At 32.2% G+C, this 21,196-nt stretch overlaps 1 protein-coding gene and 1 long non-coding RNA gene across 2 annotated transcripts in view; one reads left to right on the forward strand and one right to left on the reverse strand.

The window, feature by feature from the left end:
• Positions 1–18,762, reverse strand: part of LOC106636726 (uncharacterized) — a 512,204-nt gene extending 493,442 nt beyond the window's left edge. The window contains exon 1 of the mRNA XM_089592293.1: positions 18,564–18,762. Coding sequence (XP_089448419.1) covers positions 18,564–18,662 — 99 coding nt within the window. The 5' untranslated portion in view covers positions 18,663–18,762. The remainder of the gene's footprint in view (positions 1–18,563) is intronic.
• LOC149374713 (uncharacterized) lies at positions 6,370–11,732 on the forward strand. Its single transcript, XR_016293057.1, has 3 exons — positions 6,370–6,437; positions 6,949–7,047; positions 11,631–11,732. It is a non-coding gene; the product is annotated as an uncharacterized LOC149374713 (long non-coding RNA).
• Positions 18,763–21,196: the final 2,434 nt, after the last annotated feature.

A 21,196-nucleotide genomic window follows, 5' to 3' on the forward strand; every position in this document is an offset into this window, starting at 1 on the left:
ATCTGTAGAGGAACGTGATCGCGCAAATACTCATATATGAGTTTTCAAGCTTTAAAAATTTTTGTAAGCGCGCGTGGCCGCTCGAATCTTCATATCAAAATGAAAGCTTTACAACAATTGCTGAAGAAAAGCGATTTCACGATTTTTTTTATCTCCCCACTCTAGAAGAGTATTAACGCGCTGGCGAATGCGAAAATATTTTTTTTCAACCTTGTGCGTGCTATTTTTAGAATATTTGTCTATCGATTAGCAAGCTAAAAAAAAGTAAGTATGCGTGCATTTCTGCGTAAATATTTTTTTTATCAATTTTACAGTTAACAAGTCTTTATAAGCATGCTATTGCGCGAATTTAAAAAAAAATTTTGTTTTTAGCCAGCTTCATAAAAATATGTACATTCGGGCGGTCGCACGAAGATTTGCTTATAAACCTTCAAGCTTTGCAAAAGTCCCTATAGGTGTGCGATCGCCTTAATATTTTTTTATATATCCCTGAATTTCAGGTACGTAAGTACATGCGCGCTGTTCGGAGGATAATTTTCGATTAATCGCTTACAAAAGTTATCAAGCCTCACAAAATTCAAGTACCTGAGCGCGACCACGTGAGTATTAGTTTATCAATCTTAAGTTTCATACAGGACACTACCCTCATGTGATCGCACAAGTATGATTTTATTTTATTTTACGCTTGAAAAATCTATAATATTAACATCTTACCGTTAATTTTGTTCGTTGTGCTACAATTAATATGCAGACGAAGCAGAATTGGTAAGCATCTTTACTTCTATTTGTTTTTGTCGTATATATTCGTGTACTTCTATAACCAATGTTCTGTACGAGATTTTGGAAAAAAGAGATTTAAATGGTTTTTTACGTTGGCGTTTTTGCGAAATGCTGGAAATTCTACGAGTACTGCGTGGTGGCTCATGCGGCCCAATATAAATCTGAATCTGTGGTAGCTGCCTCGCGATTTTCTACAAAGATTCATATTCGAAAACAACTTGTTTATTCCAAAGCTACTGCTCATACGTCACTTTAAGGACAGCAGTTGGTCAGGAGTCGCTTCCCTGTGTACTTGGTTTTTTTCTGTGCAAATCTACTATTTTACGGTGATCTTAAAAGCACACCCACACTATGAGTAGTGGAATGGGTGGTTATTTTGACGCTAAAAGTGGTTACTTCTATCACTTGAAAAAAATTTACGAGAGTGGTAGTAGGTTATTTCGTTTTTTAATATTTCCTGAAGTTATTTGTTTAGAAATGTTGTTTGTTAACCGATGCACTATTTTTCTAGCGTTCAATATGGTGAATTGTTTAACAGGGCTCACTAGTGCTGTAGATCGAGGCTAAAAGACGAAAAAAGGAAGTGTTCAGCAAAAGCAACATTCACAACTGATGGGAAGTACAGATTGATACAAGAGTGCAACCATCCTCCGGATCGCGCTTTGCCCGAGATAAAAAAGTTAAAGCGACAGATTCGAGCGGCAGTACAATAACCCAAGATAAAAAGCGTTAAACTCACGTATGATGACATTCACACAGAGTATGTTTCCTACTTCGTATAATCATATGTAGTAGTTTATGTATGGTTTTTTATTATGTTTAAATCTATATATATATGAATATATATATATATATATGTATATGTATATATTAATGCACAGAGAGATGTATTTCAGTTTTTTGATCACGGTAGCTTTTAATCGTAATAATAAGTAATTACTTTGCCCATTTTCCAAAAAAACAAATTCGTTAAACTTGATATTTTACGTGTACTTCTAATCTCGCTTCTAATATTTAAGAGCCTTACAATTAAAACAGGGGGGGGGAACAGCTTTCTAGACAGGCTTTAAAAATACGCAACTTTTTTTCCGTTCTATACATCGGTTTTTTTTTTACATCTGTAACGTTCGATGGCTTCGACTATACTGTTTCACCACTCACCACGTTTAAAAGAATTGAAATTCGAAAATTGACTTTTTGTTTCCATTATTTTAAAGATTTATCGGTTACGGTTGAATAAATACTGTGTTGATTCTATATTTTCTGGAGATTACATTTTTAACTTGGTATACATCATTCGATGTTGTTTTAATTTTTGTACTATTGTAGCAATCCCACGGTGGAAAGACATTTTTTGCAGTACCAATCGATGGAGCGTCATTTTTACCAACCGAAAACCAAAGTATCATTCGTGAAAAATCTGGGTAATTTGAGAGAGCTGCCTGTACTACATAAGCGATTTGATCAAGGTAACATCGCGTACAAGTATGATACAGATATCAATTCGTTAAAATCTAAACTGGTGAACGACGGCGTACAGAGCCACCTCCTGTTATATAAAATGGAGTGTATCAAACTTTTTGAGGAAAAACCATTCGAAATTTGCTGCGGCGGAACCTTTGCGGTGAAGTCTAAAATCAAGGGCGTCGTTCAGTTTGTAACATTGATGGCGTACACTAATGGAGCAGTAAGTTTTGAGTACTATTCTATCAGTAACAAAGGTATTTCGTAACATTGTGCAGGAAGGATTATTTTCTATACTCTGTTATTGTGTTTCCACCGTTCATGTTATGCATCTTTTATTTATTAACTACTGTTTTGGATTCCTCACATGAATAAATAACTCGAGACAATATATTCCAAGTACAGTTTCTGGAGCTTGCAATCAATGTTACATACTCTAGATAAATATCAGTCTGCGTTGATATGTCTGTGTGAACGTGTGAAATCAATCATATACCAGTATTGTAACGACCACTTATAAGAACTGGGGATTTTTGTGCTGATAACTTTCGTAAAAAATATTTTATTTTGATTTGTAAATATCTAAAGATTGGTTTTGTTTGTGGAAAAGCAAAATGTTTTGTATGATGTAGTTTACTTGTTATATTAAAATAAAAAGCATCAGAATTTACTTATGTCGAAAACACAAAAAACAGCATTTTTCATAGTACACAAAAGACTTCTACATTTTCGCAAAAGACTCTTCAAATACGCAAAAATGTTGGCACTGCGGATAATCCTTATCTTCGAGGCCGAAAAATGAATATGATGTGCCTTGCGGGACACCCTCTTTTTACGCTTTAAAAAATGATACATCGGGAAAACTGAAGGAATCAAAAAAATAATACTTTCAAGTTCAATCTTTTTACGTGTCACTCGGCACAGGGATACATTTCATCTTACCTACATATGAATTGAAAGCTCTTGGAATAAGCTTTACTGTTCGCCCTGGTATAACTTAAAACCATGATCTGGTATGAACGACAGGTAAGGATTAAAAATTTTCTATTGAAACTGTGATCCTTGGTCTGTAGTCAAAAATCTAGGAGCACCGTAACGAGCAACCTAGCGGTCCTGGAATGCTCGAAGCACGGTAGAAGCTTCGATGTTTGGGAGAGGTATAGCCTCAGCCCAACGAGAAAAACGATCGATGATGGTAAGCAAATAGGTAAAACCTTCGTGGGATAAGAGAACCCACTATATCCATATGGATATGACGAAACCTATCATCGGGTGCTACGAATTGGCTGGGCTCGTTCTTCACGTGGCTTGAAACCTTGGACTGTTGACAGTCTAGGCAACCTTTGCACCAGGCCTAGATGTCTCTATGCATGGCAGGATAGACGAACCTTTGTTTGAGAAATTGATCGGTGACCTTAGGGCCTGGGAGGGAAAACGAGTGGATGAGGTCAAAACTCATTTTCGGAACGTCTTAGGTACATATGGACGGAGGATTTTGCCTGTCAAATCACAGTATAGCCAACTGTGTTTATGGCCAAGTTCAACGCTTTTGAGATTCAGCGAATGATCAGATGAATCAAGAAGTTGTTAAAGCTCGTCATCGTGCTGCTGATGTCGCACAAGCTCAGGCATCTCGAGTTCCAAAGGAAGACAAATAAGTTCGACTCCAGAGTAAGCGTCAGCGGCCACATCGTCTGATCCCGGAAAATGTTTTATTTAGGTAGTAAATTAGGAGATGAAACCTAGCTAACGTCGCTGGCGGGGCAAATCTTTGTCAGCTTTTTGCCTAAAAGCATAAACCAAGGGTTTATGGTCTGTAGCCACAGTGAAATTTCTACCTTCTAAAAAGTACCTGAAATACTTTATAGTCTCGAAAACAGCTGTCAACTCTCTATCATGGGAATTATAATTTTTCTGGACAGAGCTAAATTTATATGAAAAGAAAGCAAGGGGTTTTCAATCACCATCGATGAGTTGTTCGAGAGCAACCTCCGTGAACTGGGCACCCGTAATTAACAAATTAATTGATTGAATTGAGCAAAAAAATTGTGCTTTTTTTGCGCATTCTAAATATGCTTGTAGTTTAATTGTGCGTCATTTAGTTTTTATTTTATTATGAAAAATTGTTTCGGGTGCGACTCAAAATTAAAATTCAATTTACACAAAAACTAATTGAGCTACATTCATTTTTTGGACGCCAATCGATTGCGCGTTAAATGTGGCTTGAGACTAAATACTTATTGCATCAATTGGGCTTATATTTATTATGAAAATTATAAAATATCGTATTTCTATTATTTGCATATAGTCATATATTTTGTATGAGCTGCGCAACTTGCACCCGTTTCGTACTCTCTGGACTGGGACCAGTGTTCCCGATTGCAGTGAATTATGAAGCGCGAAAATTCAAAACCTTTAATTAATAACACAAGCGCCTATCACCCAAAACCCGGGGCGCTTACTGGCCACTCTATTAAATGATAAAATATTTATTTGTAACACAAGCGCCAATCACCCAATGACCCGGAGCGCTTACTGGCTACTTTAATAAATAATAAATTATAAATTAATAACACAAACGCCTACTACCCGATGTAAGCGCTTTGGGTCATCAGGTCATAGGTGCTTATGTTATTAATTAACAATCTAATTATTTAATAGAGCGGCCAGTAAGCGCCCCGGGTTATCAGTTTACAGGCGCTTGCGTTAAAAATAAATATTTTATTATTTAATAGAGTGGCCAGTAAGCGCCCCGGGTCGTTGGGTGATCGGCGCTTGTGTTATTAAACAACTATAAAAGTTTCTCATATCCAAATACGACTTAAGAATGTAGTTTCATGGTAAACAAGGTGTCTGTTGTACTGAATGCAAAAAATAAATAAATATTGATCTCTCTTCATTTGAATTGAATCGCCCGCCAGAGCTTTGACTGGCATTCTCCAGACTGCAGGTGCCTCTGCTCAGATGTATTAGCGCGAAATTTAAACATAATAAGACCACAAATAATACAACGCAAGCTCTTTTTTTAATCTCCCACCACAATAACCTAATCGTTTAAATGCCATATTTCCATAGCTCAAGCATTTTAATCTCACAACTATTTAAGCTGTTAAAACCTGTAAATAAAAGTTGAATTAATTAATAAATAATTTGTTTGTATCAACAATAATGGTGTTGGTACAAATTTTAAACTTTTGTGAAGAGAAGTCAAACACTATTATTACGAGATAAATTGTTTATCAACTAGTTAAACTTTCATTCCCTTGGCAATTGGGTTTAAAGAACTTGGGTTATATATAATTAGGTTTAGTATATTTTAATTTTCCTCCAAACTCGTAAGGGACGGAGTATGAAATAAATAAAAATTAAATAAAATATATTTGAATTTCCCGCTGTGTACCACATAGGTGTTTTCTTTTTTCAATCAGTTTCTGACATGTTTATGACATTTTGTACGTGTCGGAAATCCAAATTATCGGAAACTTCCATTTCATGTCATTTACCCACCCATATTAATTTATGCTGGAGTGCTCCAAAATTTTAGTAACTTTGTAATTGTTTGCGTGCTATTTCGCATATTTTTCTACGAATTATAATTATTTGAAAAAATGTTTAAACAAGAAATACTAGGAAAAACAATCACCATATATTACTTGAATTAAGTTAAATTAAAATTAAAAAAAAAAAAACGTACACACACAATTGATATCCTAACCTTAACCTGTAGATTTTAAAGTTATCGTTTTGCAAAGGACAGGATTTATTTGGCTCCAAAATGGTAAGAGATGAGTAAAATTTTCTATTTGTAAATAAAATTATGCATATTATGACAAAAATCCGCCTCAATGCATCGGTATAGTCAGTCTCTCAAATTTTTCTCACTTTGCATTGTATTTTTTTCTATGTAAGAATTATCCTGTAAGTTGCTATTTTATGTATTTATTCAATTCAATGCTTCAATACTTTTTTATCTTTCATTCGTTGCTGCTAAACTTATTTTTAAATGTAAGTACAATGAATTTCCATTTTCATGCTTAATAAACTTTCTTTAATGAAAAACAACTACAAAGAAACGAAGGAGGAAAAAGGAGTCCACAGGTGAAGAGATGCTATGCACCTTAAAAGTATACATGATGATTATTTAAATGCTGTGGCTGCAAAAAATGCTTTCACACACAAATAACAAAAAAGAGGTATGTTAATACTTCAACATTTTAACAACTACTTTATTCTGCTGTATAAGACAAGTGTTTTTTGTAGGTATTATTGTGCGATTAATCATGTAAATTAAGGACATGCTTAAACATTCAGCTTGTTTATGGCCTGTAATAAACTTGGACAAAGTTTAAGCATTGACCACTATCTATTTAAAGATGCATCGAGGCATGTCAAAAGTAGCTAGTGTTGGTGCGTAATAAGTACATGTGTTCTTTTGTAAGAATAAAGTTATTTTTAAATTAGTATGCTTAAAATGATATTCTAGATGAGTACTCTGTATTAAATAATTTTATTTGAAAAAAAAGTTTACAATGTAAATACTTGATTGCTTATCAGAAAATATGTAAACATTGCACTTACAGGCTATTAGATGAGTAATATTTACATCTTACATAAAACTTTTAATGATATTGATTAATGATAATATTTAAATACATCTTAATCATAATTTAGCGTTTACAAACAATGATATTTCTAAATTTGCAGGTAACTTGTCTAAGTAAAGGACGGTACTTTGAAGGTCATCTCTTTTTTCCCATACCCCGTCACTATAAGAGTATGACACATAGTGGGCCAGATCACGAGGTAAGATTTCAACTACTCCAATAATGGAGTAGTGTTTTTCTTTCACCGTTAATATGTATGGAAATTCAGTGTTAATTGAGATTCCTGAATTAGCTGTGAAAATACATTCAACTTCTATAAATAACAGTTCTGCGACATCACAAATTTTTTTCATTTCCCGTTTTTTACACTGAGTACAAACAATAACTTCTGGGTTCTCAAAAATTTCAGTTGTACATTTTTGTAACTTGTTGAATCCCCCTATATCATTGAGTATTAAAGGAGCAACTTCAAAAGGAAGCATCAATGTATTGTAGCACCTATACTGTTTTTAAAAATAACAATTTTCACAACTTTTTTTTGTTTCTATCAGGAAGCAATCTGAATCACCTAGAAGAGTATCAATTAATTGAGCTGCGTTGAAGAATCAATGTAGAAACAGTCAACAGTATTTTTGTTTCTTTTTCCAATGGGATGTAGTATTTTTGCTCTATTTACATATAATTGTTCCAAACAGAATTCAGAATGCACATATGTATGGATTGAACGTAAATACTGATTTTGGTGGCCACTGTCAATATAACGTCTCAAGTTTTTGTTGTTATTATAACCGTGAGATAAAATTTCAGTTAACAAGTCAAAAGCACACGTGTTCGTGTACTTTGTTTTTACTTGCTCAAAAGTTAGAGCGCCAGAAATCGATCCATTTTTTATTAAAGGGGACACGGTGGTCATTAATTCTTCGAATGATCCTTGTTTTTCAAACTGGTTTTGATTGTCAATATCAGGTTGACCAAAAGCATTGGTCTCTCTCTCAATAAATGGCTGTTTGATGTAGTCGGGCTGATCTTTTATTTCCTCTTTTTTTTCAAATACTTGTTTTTGCAAATTGTCTGTTAAACTCATATTGCTTGGACCTTGGCTGCAGACTTGATGCATCTCGTTATTTTTCAAAGCTGCTTTTAAAAGTTTTATTCTGCCATCTAAGAGATCTAATTGACGAAGAACAAATTTATTGGCGCTTATCGGATAGCTTATATAATCTAATTTTCGAATTTCCCTGAAATGAGCTTCTGATCTTGCTGAAGTAGCTGCTTCAAAAGGGGAATTGTAGTATTCAACCATTATGCTTGTCCATGATGGTATTTGTGAAAAAAGATAAAAAATATTATCTCTATTATCTGGGCAATAAAACGGATTAGGTAATGAAAATAAATTTTTGTTGTTATCGCAAAGAGTCAGAGCCTTTTGATATATGTGTTCTATGTATTCTCTGATGTTATTTCCTGTCAATAGCTCAGCAGTCTCTTCTTCATTTTCAATATCCTCATAGCCAATTACTCTTTCTGTGTCATTTTCTAACATACTGTCCATATATGGTACGTCGTTGAAATTTTTGAATTTATGTATTAACCATTTTTTTCGTTTTTCAATCTCTAACTCAGGATAGGAAGTCGAACTCATAGATATGATGAATATAGCCATCAGCACATTTTCAATTATTTCAATCTTATCAACTTGAATGCAATATCTTATGCATCTCTTATAAAAATCTTTTACTATACAATTTTTATTTTAAAAACAGTTCCATTTCGTAGTAGCGTGCATTATATGGGCCCTATCAGACCGAATAAAACAAGTTTTAGTTATTGGACATTTCTGAGTTAATACATCAAGACAGGAACATAAATACTCTTTATACGTGCATTTTTTGTAAGCCAAATAGATAGAATTGAGTAAAGCCATCGAACCGTCTGTTGTAACTTTATCTGGAACAGGAGCACAAGCAATCATTGATTTGTTTAAAGCAAATTTAAGAGTGTTTGTATCGTGTTTTTCGCTCAACAGTTGCCAAAGTGGAACAATTTTGCCCAGAGCTTGTGTAACCATGACATACAAAAATATATATCCTGTTTGGTCATCTGAAATTGTGACACTCTTAACAAATTTTCCTGATGCGTCAATTGATACGCACAGCTTATCTTTCTTTTTCAACTCTTGCCACAACATCAACTGTTCATCGGTCCAATACGAAACCACAAAAGGAAATTTACGGATTTCTCTAATGCCTGGGTGACCATTATTTTTTTAAAATAATAATGACTTAAAGACTGCAGTAGGACCTTTCCATTGCAGTGCCTCATCAATTGCTTCCTGTCTTGCTTTTCTAAGGGTCATGGATGTTTGCATAAAAGCTGGTTCAACATCAGAGTAATTTAATTGTTTGCCTTCTTCCTTTCTGTAACAGCTAGACTTTACGTATCACAATTTTTTTCCTGCGGCTTTGCTGACTTGACCTCTTAATTTCCTTTTTTTAGAGTGGTGAATGTTTCTGGTGTCAAATGTACTTATTTTTATAGATACAGTGGTACTGTTCATCGAAAACTGTCTTGGACATTCTCCACAAAAATATGTCAAACATTCAGTGCAATAACCATGAAACTCAAAGAATGGAAGCGTTTCATCAGAAAAGAACTTGTTATTTTTAAAAGCATACTTACAACATAATTTCTAAGATTTCCAAAATTTTTTTACCGTTACATCTGTCCATTCATTACTCAGAGTTGTATAAGTTATATTATCTGCATAAACTACACTAACTGGTTTAATACTTTCCCACTCTTTTTGATTCAGATAAATTGAAAATTGTAAAGCCTTGCAACAATGAGGGTTTGGGTCTTGCGTAGTATGTTTAGCAGTGAATTCGGATTCGTCGTACTCATATTTACTGAACTATCAGACTCGTTTTCTATGTCGCTGTCGTTGGGAATAATGTATTTGAAAGGTTTGTTGATGTTGGAATGATTTTGTAATTGCAGCAAAATATTTTGTCTGTTTTGTTGGACAATCAAGTAAAGATTATGCCTTTTGATTTTGTGATCCAACCACTTACATGCTGTTTCCCATACAATATTATTTTCAACAAATAGTTTTCCTTTTTCATCAAAAACTTGTAAATTTTTTAGAACATTAAAAATTTCTTCAGCTTGAACTACAGCTTTTGCAGGCATTTTAGCTTACTTTTATTAAAAACATTCAGTGTCTTATTCAAATCATATTATCTTGTTATTTTTTTCAACTTCGTGATTTTTTTAACTAGAGTAATAATAAACGTACATAAAATAACTACAGTAGCGATAACTGAAAAAATTGTTAAAAAGCAAGTACAAGTATGTTTAGTTCTCCCACGTGTTATTTACTAGCTCAGATAACATTGACTCTTAATTTTTATTGGCTTAGATATTGGCAAAATAATTTTCAATGGCGCTATTTTTTGAAAAATCAAAAAGTAATTTAATCAGTATAACAGCATTCTCATGTACCCAAAAATTCTTACTTAACTGGAACGGTTCCACTATTTTAATTACTCTATTTAAAAAATATATATATACTTTTTTTAATAAGACTAAACTTGATAATCTGAAAAATATCACACAGCATACCATTCCTTTTAACAAAATTTATTGTCTGATTGTACTCTGATTGACAAGGTATTACATTCAAATATTTCCGCCCAATGCAAATGGCGAGCGCCACCTTGCGGACAAGTAAAAGATTAAATGTAACTAGTTTGCCTGGCAGTCGATAAAAAATATTATGTCAACATTACCATCATAGTTTTATTAGTGTGTTATTGTTTTTTTTTTTTTTTTTAATTCTCAATTTGTAATTTACAGTGCTTTCTCCGAGTAGCATACATAACTAGGTAATAATGTAAGTTTAACAATTAACAATAGGAGAACGCCAACAAAATAAGAAAACAGAAAAATTCGGTCTGTAAGCTATAAACTCTAAAGAGTCGTTTTTGCTGTTATTGGTGTGTGTTACGAGAAATAGGTTAACTTATTGAAAAATTTAGCATTATTCTTTTTTTATTTTTTCTAAACGCTGTGTTACATTTCAGGAAAATACTGTACCTATATTAAGTTCATTGATTAAAAACTACTTGAGGGATATAATGCTCATGTTACAAATAAAACAAATTCATTGAAACGTTGAATCCGAGGTTCAATCAACTGCTTAATCGATTTCATAATTTAATTTTAACATAATTATGTATGAATTTTTAGGAGGCATATAAATAAAATAAAGATGCTATGAAGATCTCTATGTCCTAAATCTTATACATGACGTCATACCTGCAAAATATGAATATCAGTTAATTTATAATTTTTAATAGCACCAAATCGATATAAGAAAAATAACCACTTACCAGTATATACTTAATCATCTTTGCATTTTGCTTTTAATTCATCCAAAACATAAAAGAACTTGGATGCTTTTCTCATCGTAACTCATGGATTTTTTATCCAGCGATAAAACAATAAATCATTCAAGTGTTTTTGATAATTTAATGTACAACATTATTCATTGTTAGTCAGTGATTTAATTATCACCCCCCACAAACAGGTGCCCATAAAAAAACACTTAAATAGTGTATAGAATGATAGATAAATACAAATAAAAATAAATAAAAGCTTCTATCTATTCACTGTCAACATTTTATCCTTGCTAATTGCTACGCATGTAATAAATCTAATCCATACTAGAAAGAATTTTGTTAATTGCTAAGTTTGACACTACAGTTATTTTTTGTTTTACAGGTAAGCTGTAGAAGAAAACATTTTGCACGTGCTGCTTCGTATTCCTGGAACAAGATGTGTAGGTCTAATGAATCAACTTTTTAATCATAATGGTAGGACTAAAGCCAGTCATGTCGCATGAAGATGCATTTAAGATTCTTGAAACTCTTTCCATTTTCGACGAAAATGGAGTTTTAAAAAAAGAAAGAAATCCAGTTTGGACTACTGCTTGTCAATTATTAGAAAATAAAATAAAGCCAAAAAATCTCTACACGAGAGTTTATGAAAATAGACAAGGATTGTTAACTAAACTGAAGAGTTATCTGCCAAACATAAAAGCAGCGGTAATGTTTAAAAGGACGATGATTCGATTAACGAAAAAGAAAAATATGATGCTAAAAAAAATGCATCAATTTACGTGACTCAATTGATGCACTTGATCTTTTAAGATCTGACATTGTTATTTGTTCAATGATAAAAGAGATCAGTGCAAGTCCGTTCCATTTAATTTATTGGCTACCGGATCACATTGATATATGGAAACTTATGGTCAAAAATTTGAATCTTCCATTAATTTTTGTTGAATCTGATTATTTTGTAGACAAAACACATATATCTGGTACTGAGAGTGGAGTTCAAATTTTATTAACTCTATTAATGAAATATAATGAAATCATTGTTCCAGTTTCTCAAGTTATCACTGAAAGAAAAAATAAAGAATTTTTCGATTATTTTTTGTGTGAGATATTAAGAGAAGCTATTGTGGCTCCAAAAAAAGGTGTATCTGGGCCTTCCCAAATTATATTGGAATCCACGACTTTAGCATATAATCACTGTAGTTTATTAGATTATAACATTAAGTGTTTCCAATTTTTAAATGGCAGTTCCACTGAACTACCACACTGCACCATAAGTGTTGATATGATGCCTGTAATAAAACACTTACAACTAATGATTGACAAAATTTTCCACTCTAATATTGTAATAAAACAATTTTACTTGAGTTGCATTATAATGATAGCAACCATAACAGAATTTTCTATGTTTAAAAATGCCATAAAAAGTTTATTGATTCTTTTAAACAGTACATGTCAAAATGGTAATACGGAAGAGGCCAGAATGTTTCTATTAACTAAAATTGGAGAAGAGATAACGTATTTGTTACAAAAAAGTGACTCTTTCAGTGATGAATACAACAATGAGTTTTTTGACGACAAAGATGCATTTTACAACAAGAACTCTCAAGATTGCGATGAAATATATGGTTTTATTGAAAGTATAAGGCTGGAAACCTTACAGTTGTGTTTCAATTCAAACAATGACTATTTTCATAATATAAATCCATACCAATGTATTGTATTTGTGAAACCTTTCACGCGTTTCTTATATTTTTTTCCTTTATGGACAAATCTAATATTACCTGATGAAACAAGAATTCAGTTTGAAATAGCTGATATTAAAAAAATTCATTTTAATAATTTAAATACTTTTATTAGCCAAGGTAATGGTGATTTGTTACGAATCGAAATTTTTGTCAAAAAACATACACAATTTATTTTGGATTCGGTTCAAATATTTCGAAAAATTGAGGAAATTGAAAAAAATTCAAAAAAAATTGATTTTCATGCTTCAACTCACAGTTATCTGAATTTTAAAGAAAACTGGATGAATAAAGGAGAAAAAAAGACTAAAAATTGGGATGATGTTTATGCTACCGCTGCTGCTGTTGATGATGATGATGATGATGATTATTATTATGATCATGATTATGATAATAATGGAACGCATGAAAATCAATTTTTTTTTAGTGAAAATAACCAAATTTCTGAAAACATACCAAGTATTCAATCAAGTACTCAAGCAACGGAAGAAGAACTTTCTTGTGAAGCTTTTGATAGTACTCAAAAAAACTTTGACATTAAATCCAAGTCTCTTAGTCACTCGACCCCAAAAAATAATTTAATGACAAAACATGATGGTAGCAACAAAGTTATCCGGCCGTCTCAATCAAGTAATAAGAATAAAAAATTGTCAATGTACATTGATTCTTGCGAGCATATTGATATAATGTACAATAAGCCTTCATCAAAAAGCTACAAAGACCCCTTAATAAAAAATGGTAATAGATTTGCTCCTAAAGAAAAAAATAAGATTAAATATACACAAAAAAGTTCATGCTTATTTGACAGTGCAGTAGAAATGTTATCTCAAGCATTAAAAAATTATAAAAATTTTAATAATTTTTGTTTGGACGTCACAAAAAACGAGTTAAGTACACCATTTTTAAAAATAGTACGCGATTATGTAAATAACGGAAAGTTACAAATCTTGTATACAAATAGATTTTATTTTCTTTTAAACTATGGGACGATTGACGGATTTACTATTCACTTAAATGATACGGTTGCGGATTTTTTTAGTACAATAATGGGAAAAAATTTTAGTTTTGAAGAAGTAAGTAATTGTTCTCAGTGTAATACTGAAAAAACAAACAACCACTGTACAGTAAATCTGGAATTTACTAATGATAACGTTTGCGATATTCAGGGCGAATTATTTAAAATGATGTCCAAAAAAATAGGCTGCGATGAGTGTTCTCACATACTTGATAAAGTATACATTTATCATCACTACATCGCTGTAATTCCGAATTCAGAAATCATCCAATTTAATATATCCAAGCTTCAAGCGAAAATTAATCTTAACAATAAACTTTTTTTTTTGACCAGTATTATAGTTTTTACTCTACCACAACTTGAAACTAGTCCAAAACACCATGTAACTTTGTGTAAATCTATAAATGGTTACTGGCATATGAGAGATGACAAAAAGAACAAAGTTCAAGCTGTTAATAAAAAAAAAAATGTTAACATAGCATGCATTTTATTTGTTAGTGACCAAATTTAATCGTAACATTGTATTAAAGGTAATTTTAAGTTAAGTTAAAATATTTTGTTTGTTTACTCACGCAGTAATTTTATACTTGTATTTATTATTGCTAAAAATATCAATACCTATTAAAAGGTAATAAAGGTATCAAGAATAAGTTTATGTGACTTCTCAGTGTATCATTATTACCATTATTGTCATACGTACACGTATTCAATCACATTTAATTATTAAGCTTATAATTCTACAATTTTGATGCATTACTTATTATTTTAAATCTTTCATGAGATAATTTCTGAGTATTCTTATGGTAAATTCCACGTAAATATTAATTTTCTCCTACATAATACTTATTTACTTTTAGCAATTACTTTAAACAACTACGTTGATCAATTTTACAAATTGTGATTACCTCTTTTTTGGTTCATTATTGTGTTTTCCTACGAGTTAGATCAATAAAATTTGAAGTACAGCAAATAAGGTTGTTTTTACTTTCTAATGTTATCCATATAATAAATAAGAAAGGAGTCTCTTGAGACACTCTTACAGAGAAATCTAAATTTGAGGACAAAAACTCACAAATTAGCGAGTTCCGATGATTTTTTTTTTTTTTCGCCAATACAATTGTTTAAGCGGAAAAAAAGAGCGCCTTCGAAAACATTAAAAAAAAAAAAAAAAAAAAAAAAAAAAAAAAAAAAAAAAAAAAAAAAAAAAAAAACATGCAAATCGTCAAGTAATTCATTTTGATATTAAAAATGTGAGGGACGCTGATGGGTAGAGGGTAGAGGGTAGGTAGGCCAAATCGAAGGGCGGTGTCGGTATTTAGCGGTATGGTGCCAGACCTTACCGACATAGCAGAGCGAACGCGCGCTTATGCATGTAAGCCGTCGTATTTATGTCAGTCTTGAAAAAACGATTTATTTACAAATATTGTGGCAATTGATATCTAATAATATTCATCGTGTATTTAGGCGTTTACAAAAGTGAATACTCAAGTTTTAATCGTCTACATGCAGTGGACCAGGCTCAATAAATAAAAATGTTAAAGTATCGGGTCTCGGCTTCTGCTGGGCCTACAATGGGTTTTTAAAAAAAATTTATTAAAAAATCGGCGTAATCAAATGCATGTTATTCCAAATATCTATCTTGTAAATTTACGAAATTACGAAGAATAAAAAGTGGGCTCTTGTTAACTAAAAGAAAAAAAGGTTAAAAATGGGTAAAATTTGGCTTTATTGAGAATAATGTTAATACATACCGATTCCAATTTATTTCATTATGATCCGTTTTCTGTGACAGGATTTACAGCTTTCTAAACTTTCAATTTAACCATTTGACAATGGATCACCATATTGCTTTAGAAAAATTTTTCCTTGTATTGTCGTGGGAGATTAAAAGAAGAGCATCGGTTATGTAGATATTTGTGGTTTTAGTATGATAAAATTTGAATAATTTTTGCCAAGTGATGTTTTATTTAGTATTAATAGATTTAATCGTCGTTAAGCTGAAACTAATCTAAGTTTAATTACTGCTTGTTTATATGAAATAACTTATTTGCATTTATTGAAAAAAAATGTATTCATTAATAAGATTTTTGTTTCATATCATGAGATATTATTGCTTTTAAATATTTTAATTAGACTAACAAAAATGAGTAAAAAAGCTTAAGACTATAATAGTAATCAACTTACGATGTTATGAATATTGAAGAATAACTTGCATTACAAAAATTACTCATGATGGATCTTTGTTTCTTTTTTGGTTTAGTTTTAATTGTTTCTCTTGAAGTTCTCCAATCTGCTTTTGTAAATCAATAGCATCTGTCTCGTCCATTAAATCTTCCTCAACAGACTTTTTTCTGTTTACAATGGCTTTTAACTTCTCTTCTTGCTTTCGTAATTTTTTATTTTTTTTTTTCTAATCTTTGTTTCTCTCTCTGTAATTGTTTTTCTTTTTTGATTTTTCTGTCTGCTTTCTTTTTGAATTGCATAATTGACTTGGCGTTTTTTCCTTGATTTTCAATTTTCCATCTTTCTCTGCTTTTGACATTTTCATCGTGATTTATGTAGCAGGCACTGAGATCGATATGCAGTTGTAAACAAAAATGTGAGGTTATAGTCAAATCTGTCGTCAAACGGTGAATGGGGTCCGGTAATAGGAACGCGTACGGTAGATGGGGTCCGGTAATGAGAACGGCAGTACGGAAATAGGAACACGACTTCTATTTCATATTTCTATTATAAAATCATTTTAACAAGCTCTAACACCTCAAAAAAATTTCAGTGCTCTCTTGAGATCCTAAATAACAATTTAAAATTTACTGAGTCAATATTTAGTATCAAATTGTCTTACAATCATGGTAACAAAATAAAGTGAATTTACGGGTGTACGGTAGATGGTGCGTTTACCCTAGCTGAGCAGACAGTTTGAAAATGGGTGCAAGTCTGCAAGTTGGGCACCCTGCGCAGCCCATACAAAATATATGACTGTATACGCAAATAATAAAAATACGATATTTTATAATTTTCATAATAAATATAAGCCCAATTGATGAAATAAGTATTTAGTCTCAACCCACATTTAACGCGCAATCGATTGGCGTCAAAAAAATGAATGTAGCTCAATTAGTTTTTGTGTAAATTGAATTTTAATTTTGAGTAGCACCCGAAACAATTTTTCATAATAAAATAAAAACTAAATGACGCACAATTAAACTACAAACATATATAGAACGCGCAAAAGAAGCACAATTTTTTCGCTCAATTCAATCAATTAATTTGTTAATTAAGTACGGGTGCCCAGTTCACGGAGGTTCGAGAGCAGCACCCATAGCGAAATCTGACGCGTCTGTTACTAATCGAGATTGAGCATTCTGAGATGGATAAATCAGCTGAGAAGCGTTAATCAGATCGTTTTTGGTCTTATCAAAGGCCTGAATAGCTTCGGGTGACCAATCGATGGCTCTTTGGTCGTTCTTTTAGAGTTATGTGTGTAAACGAAGAGAAGAGCTTGTACAGAAGCGGCCTCGGGGAGGCTACGTCGGTAAAATTTTAGGAGCACTAAAAACCTACGCACGTCCTCAATCAAACCGAAAAAGTGCAAGATATCTGCTCCTAAGATAGGACTAGGGATGTCGGCACGGTGAAATTTCCATGAGAATTTACGGTTGAGACAAACGTTCAAGACTAAATTTTAGCTTTCACGGTATAAGCAAAAACCTGATTTGGACATTTTTACCATTTTTTTTTTTGGACCTGTATTGCTGACATTTTGTTTAGTCCTCATGTGGTTACCTTTGTTGTTGCACTCGAGATCCATACATAAAAGTTTTTTTTTGAGCCTGGATTTCTCTGCTGGAAATTTTGCTCACAGTAATATTTTGTTTTTGATAGTTTGTTCACACTAATAGAAATATTCGAGTTCCCAAGAGCTCAAACTATCATTTGCATGGATATATTAAGGTTGTGTGCAGAAAAATATACCAAAATTTTGTTATGCAGTTTTTTGCCTATTAATAAATCTATGACACACAGAATGTATCAAATTGGATTCTATATAATGATCTAAATAATAGCTTATAGCCTACCCTACCTTGTTCGTTGTTTTAGTTTTAACTTTACAAAGTTGGAACAACACGAACGATGTAGCTTTTTGAGCTTCAGCATCAAAAAAGCATTTAGTAACATTGGGAACTTAAATAGTTACACAGGTTTAACAATTAACTTGTCAAACGTTTACATAAATTCATTTTATGCTGCAATCACAACCAATCATACAGATTATCTAGCTATCAATAATTTTTTTTAAATATTAATTCGAATATTACATCTAATATTCTATTTAAAATTATAATTAATTTATATTGAAAACTTTTTTTTTAATATATTACTATTTAGTTATGTTAACTGAAAAACAAATTGCTAACACTCGAGGTGACATTTGAAATATTATTCATAAATATGCAACGAAATCTGATGTAAAAAAAATTTTATAAAAATTAACAGTATTCTACGACTGTTGGAAATCACCTCATATATTGCCAAAGATGATATTACTTTTACAAACCTTAGACAAAGGAAAGTTCCAAGACGCAAGTTCTTTTGGTGATTTCATTAATTTTAAACTGACATCTTGACTACATGACATAATGCATGGGTAATTCATTTAAAGATAATTGAAATTTTTTAACTGTATGCACTGATTTAAATAAATTTCTAATAGTTTTAGGTTCCTTTTTGAAATAAGCTTTGTTATTAACATTCAAAAATTGATAAACGATTATTATACAAAGAAAACTAGTTTGATATTTCATGGTTCACTGATTGTAACCATAGAGATATAATAGATAGAGTAGGCAAGCCTGTAAGTGGAAGCGTTATCACGTTAAAAAAAGATGCAACATCGAGCTACCTTTCTATCTCTCTCTGTGCTCGCTACTGATTAGCTATAGCCATAGACGTATAAGACATTAAGACTGCTCGTTCTTACGTACTGCGCTGACGCACAAGTAAAAGAAGACACACAACATCGAGCGTGGGTATCTGTCTCCGTCGTACTTTGTCAAAGGTAAAAATGTGCGAAAAAAACAGATACCCACGTTCGATGTTGTGTGTCTCCTTCTACTTGTGCTTCAGCAGTCAGCACCGTAGATAAGAACGAGCAGTCTATATTTTTTATATGTCTATGACTATAGATGTTTTACGTATATGTAGGCGTAGGCAATCAGTTGAATCAGTAGCCGCTATACTGAGCCATTGAGGTACTGAGTAGCGACCACAGAGAGATAGAAAGGTAGCTCGATGTTGCATCCTTTTTTATCGTGTGTCACCTTTATGCACTTACAGAAGAATCAGTGGCATACCAACTCTATCTATGATATCTCTATGATTGTAACCAGCAATAAATCATATCTCAGCTCTCAGCTGATGTTTGGAAGTAGTGATAAGGTATCATAGAGATAATACAATACACGGAAGATTGTTCTTACCAGAAAAACAGGTTCTATGTGTTAGTACAAGTATTTTCGATACTCTGTACAAGAAAAATGTGTACTGGTACAGGTATATTTGGTACGGTAGTATACTTTAAAGTACCTTATTGAGTATAGCTAAACCTTATGCTTAGTACGTTAAAATCCGATACGTGGTACGGGTTTTTCCTGTACCAGTACAAAAAGTTAGTCGGCCAGTAGAAGCATTCAGAATGTCAGTATATATATAAATATATACATACGTCTTCATACATACATTCTTTTCCAAAAAGACTTAGGAGAAAAATATGCATTTTGCATATTCATAATTCTTATTAATAACCTTGTTATGTTATTTACACAAAATTTTTAATTAATGAAATAAACAAGTACAAAAGTTGATCAATTCTTAGACAATTGATTAAATACAGTGCTTTAAGATGGAAAAAAAATAAGTTTATAAAAAATACTTGAGTAGAAAATTACAGTTTTTACTTTTTAAACCTTAAGGACATGATTATGAATGAACATTATCGTCAGTCATAAACAAAAAACCAATTAGTACTTTATTTCAAAAAGTTTCATTAATACAGGTACTCAAAAACTTAAAAATTGAGAGTTCAATGTTGTCGAAGCTCAGCGTTGAAATCAAACTTTTTTAAAATTAACTTTTAGCTGTCAAAACCACTTTTTTTTGTAAGAAAATACAATTTCAGATAACTTTGTACTTTTGTGTTTTTTTCTACAAGGCTTCAAAAAAAAGTTACAGTTCGTTTTAGATTGTTTCTTTTTGCTTTTTCTTCCAATTCAAGTTATCATGTATAAAATTAATGGTAACTTTGTTTCTGAGTCATCTAGCAGAAAAATATAAGAACATGAATTTGTTTATAATTCTATTTTATAATAAGTAATTTTTAAGAAAAACCGACTACTAGCAAAATTTGATTTTAAGTTTGACAGAAACTTAAGGGGTTGGGATTTCTCCACTATATATAAGCGCACGTACTATGCGCGGTACAGTAGAGAGCCATGTGCAGTATACAAATTTAATAGACTATCCATGGTACAGAAAAATCCTGTACCAAAGCTACTGAAAAACTTGTACTAGTATAGTTATAAAACGGACTAGTCACAGGTTTTTCGGTGATCCAGACAAGTATGTCAAAACGTGAGACTGGTTGCAGAAATCTCAAGACCTGTACGTTATTTTTCTATGCTCATCACTTTTGGTATAGCTTATTCTGGTAACAACAATCTTCCATGACAGAGGAAGCGAACAAGCCGTGACCGCACACAGATTCTAGACAGAGAAAGAAGATTGTGTTGGTCTTGCATCTCTCTCTGCTCTTATCCTGATTGGCTTTTTTAAGTGCCCTCTTCTGCCCTTATAAATGCAATATACATACCTACAGGGGTCTGATCGGGGCATTCGATATCTCGTAAAAGTAAGCATTTTCGTCGATTATCGGCGATAATTCCTAAACTGCGCATGCACATTATCGTTATTTCTGGTTATTTTATAGGGATTATCGAAGATAATGCTTACTTTTGCGAGATATCGAATGCCCCGATCAGAGTATCAGACCCCTGGGTCCGTATCATATAACTATTTTTCTGTACATCGGCCTATGTTATAACACAGGCCTGTGAAGCAAAAAAAAGTTATATGGTACGGCCCCTGCTCTACTATAATTAGAGCCAATCAATTCAGTCATCTTTTTCTGTCTAC

The sequence above is a fragment of the Copidosoma floridanum genome, unplaced genomic scaffold (assembly GCF_036245765.1).
Source record: "Copidosoma floridanum isolate Cflo_tuat_1 unplaced genomic scaffold, Cflo_Japanese_pri ptg000015l, whole genome shotgun sequence".
NCBI classification, from domain to species: Eukaryota; Metazoa; Arthropoda; class Insecta; order Hymenoptera; family Encyrtidae; genus Copidosoma; species Copidosoma floridanum.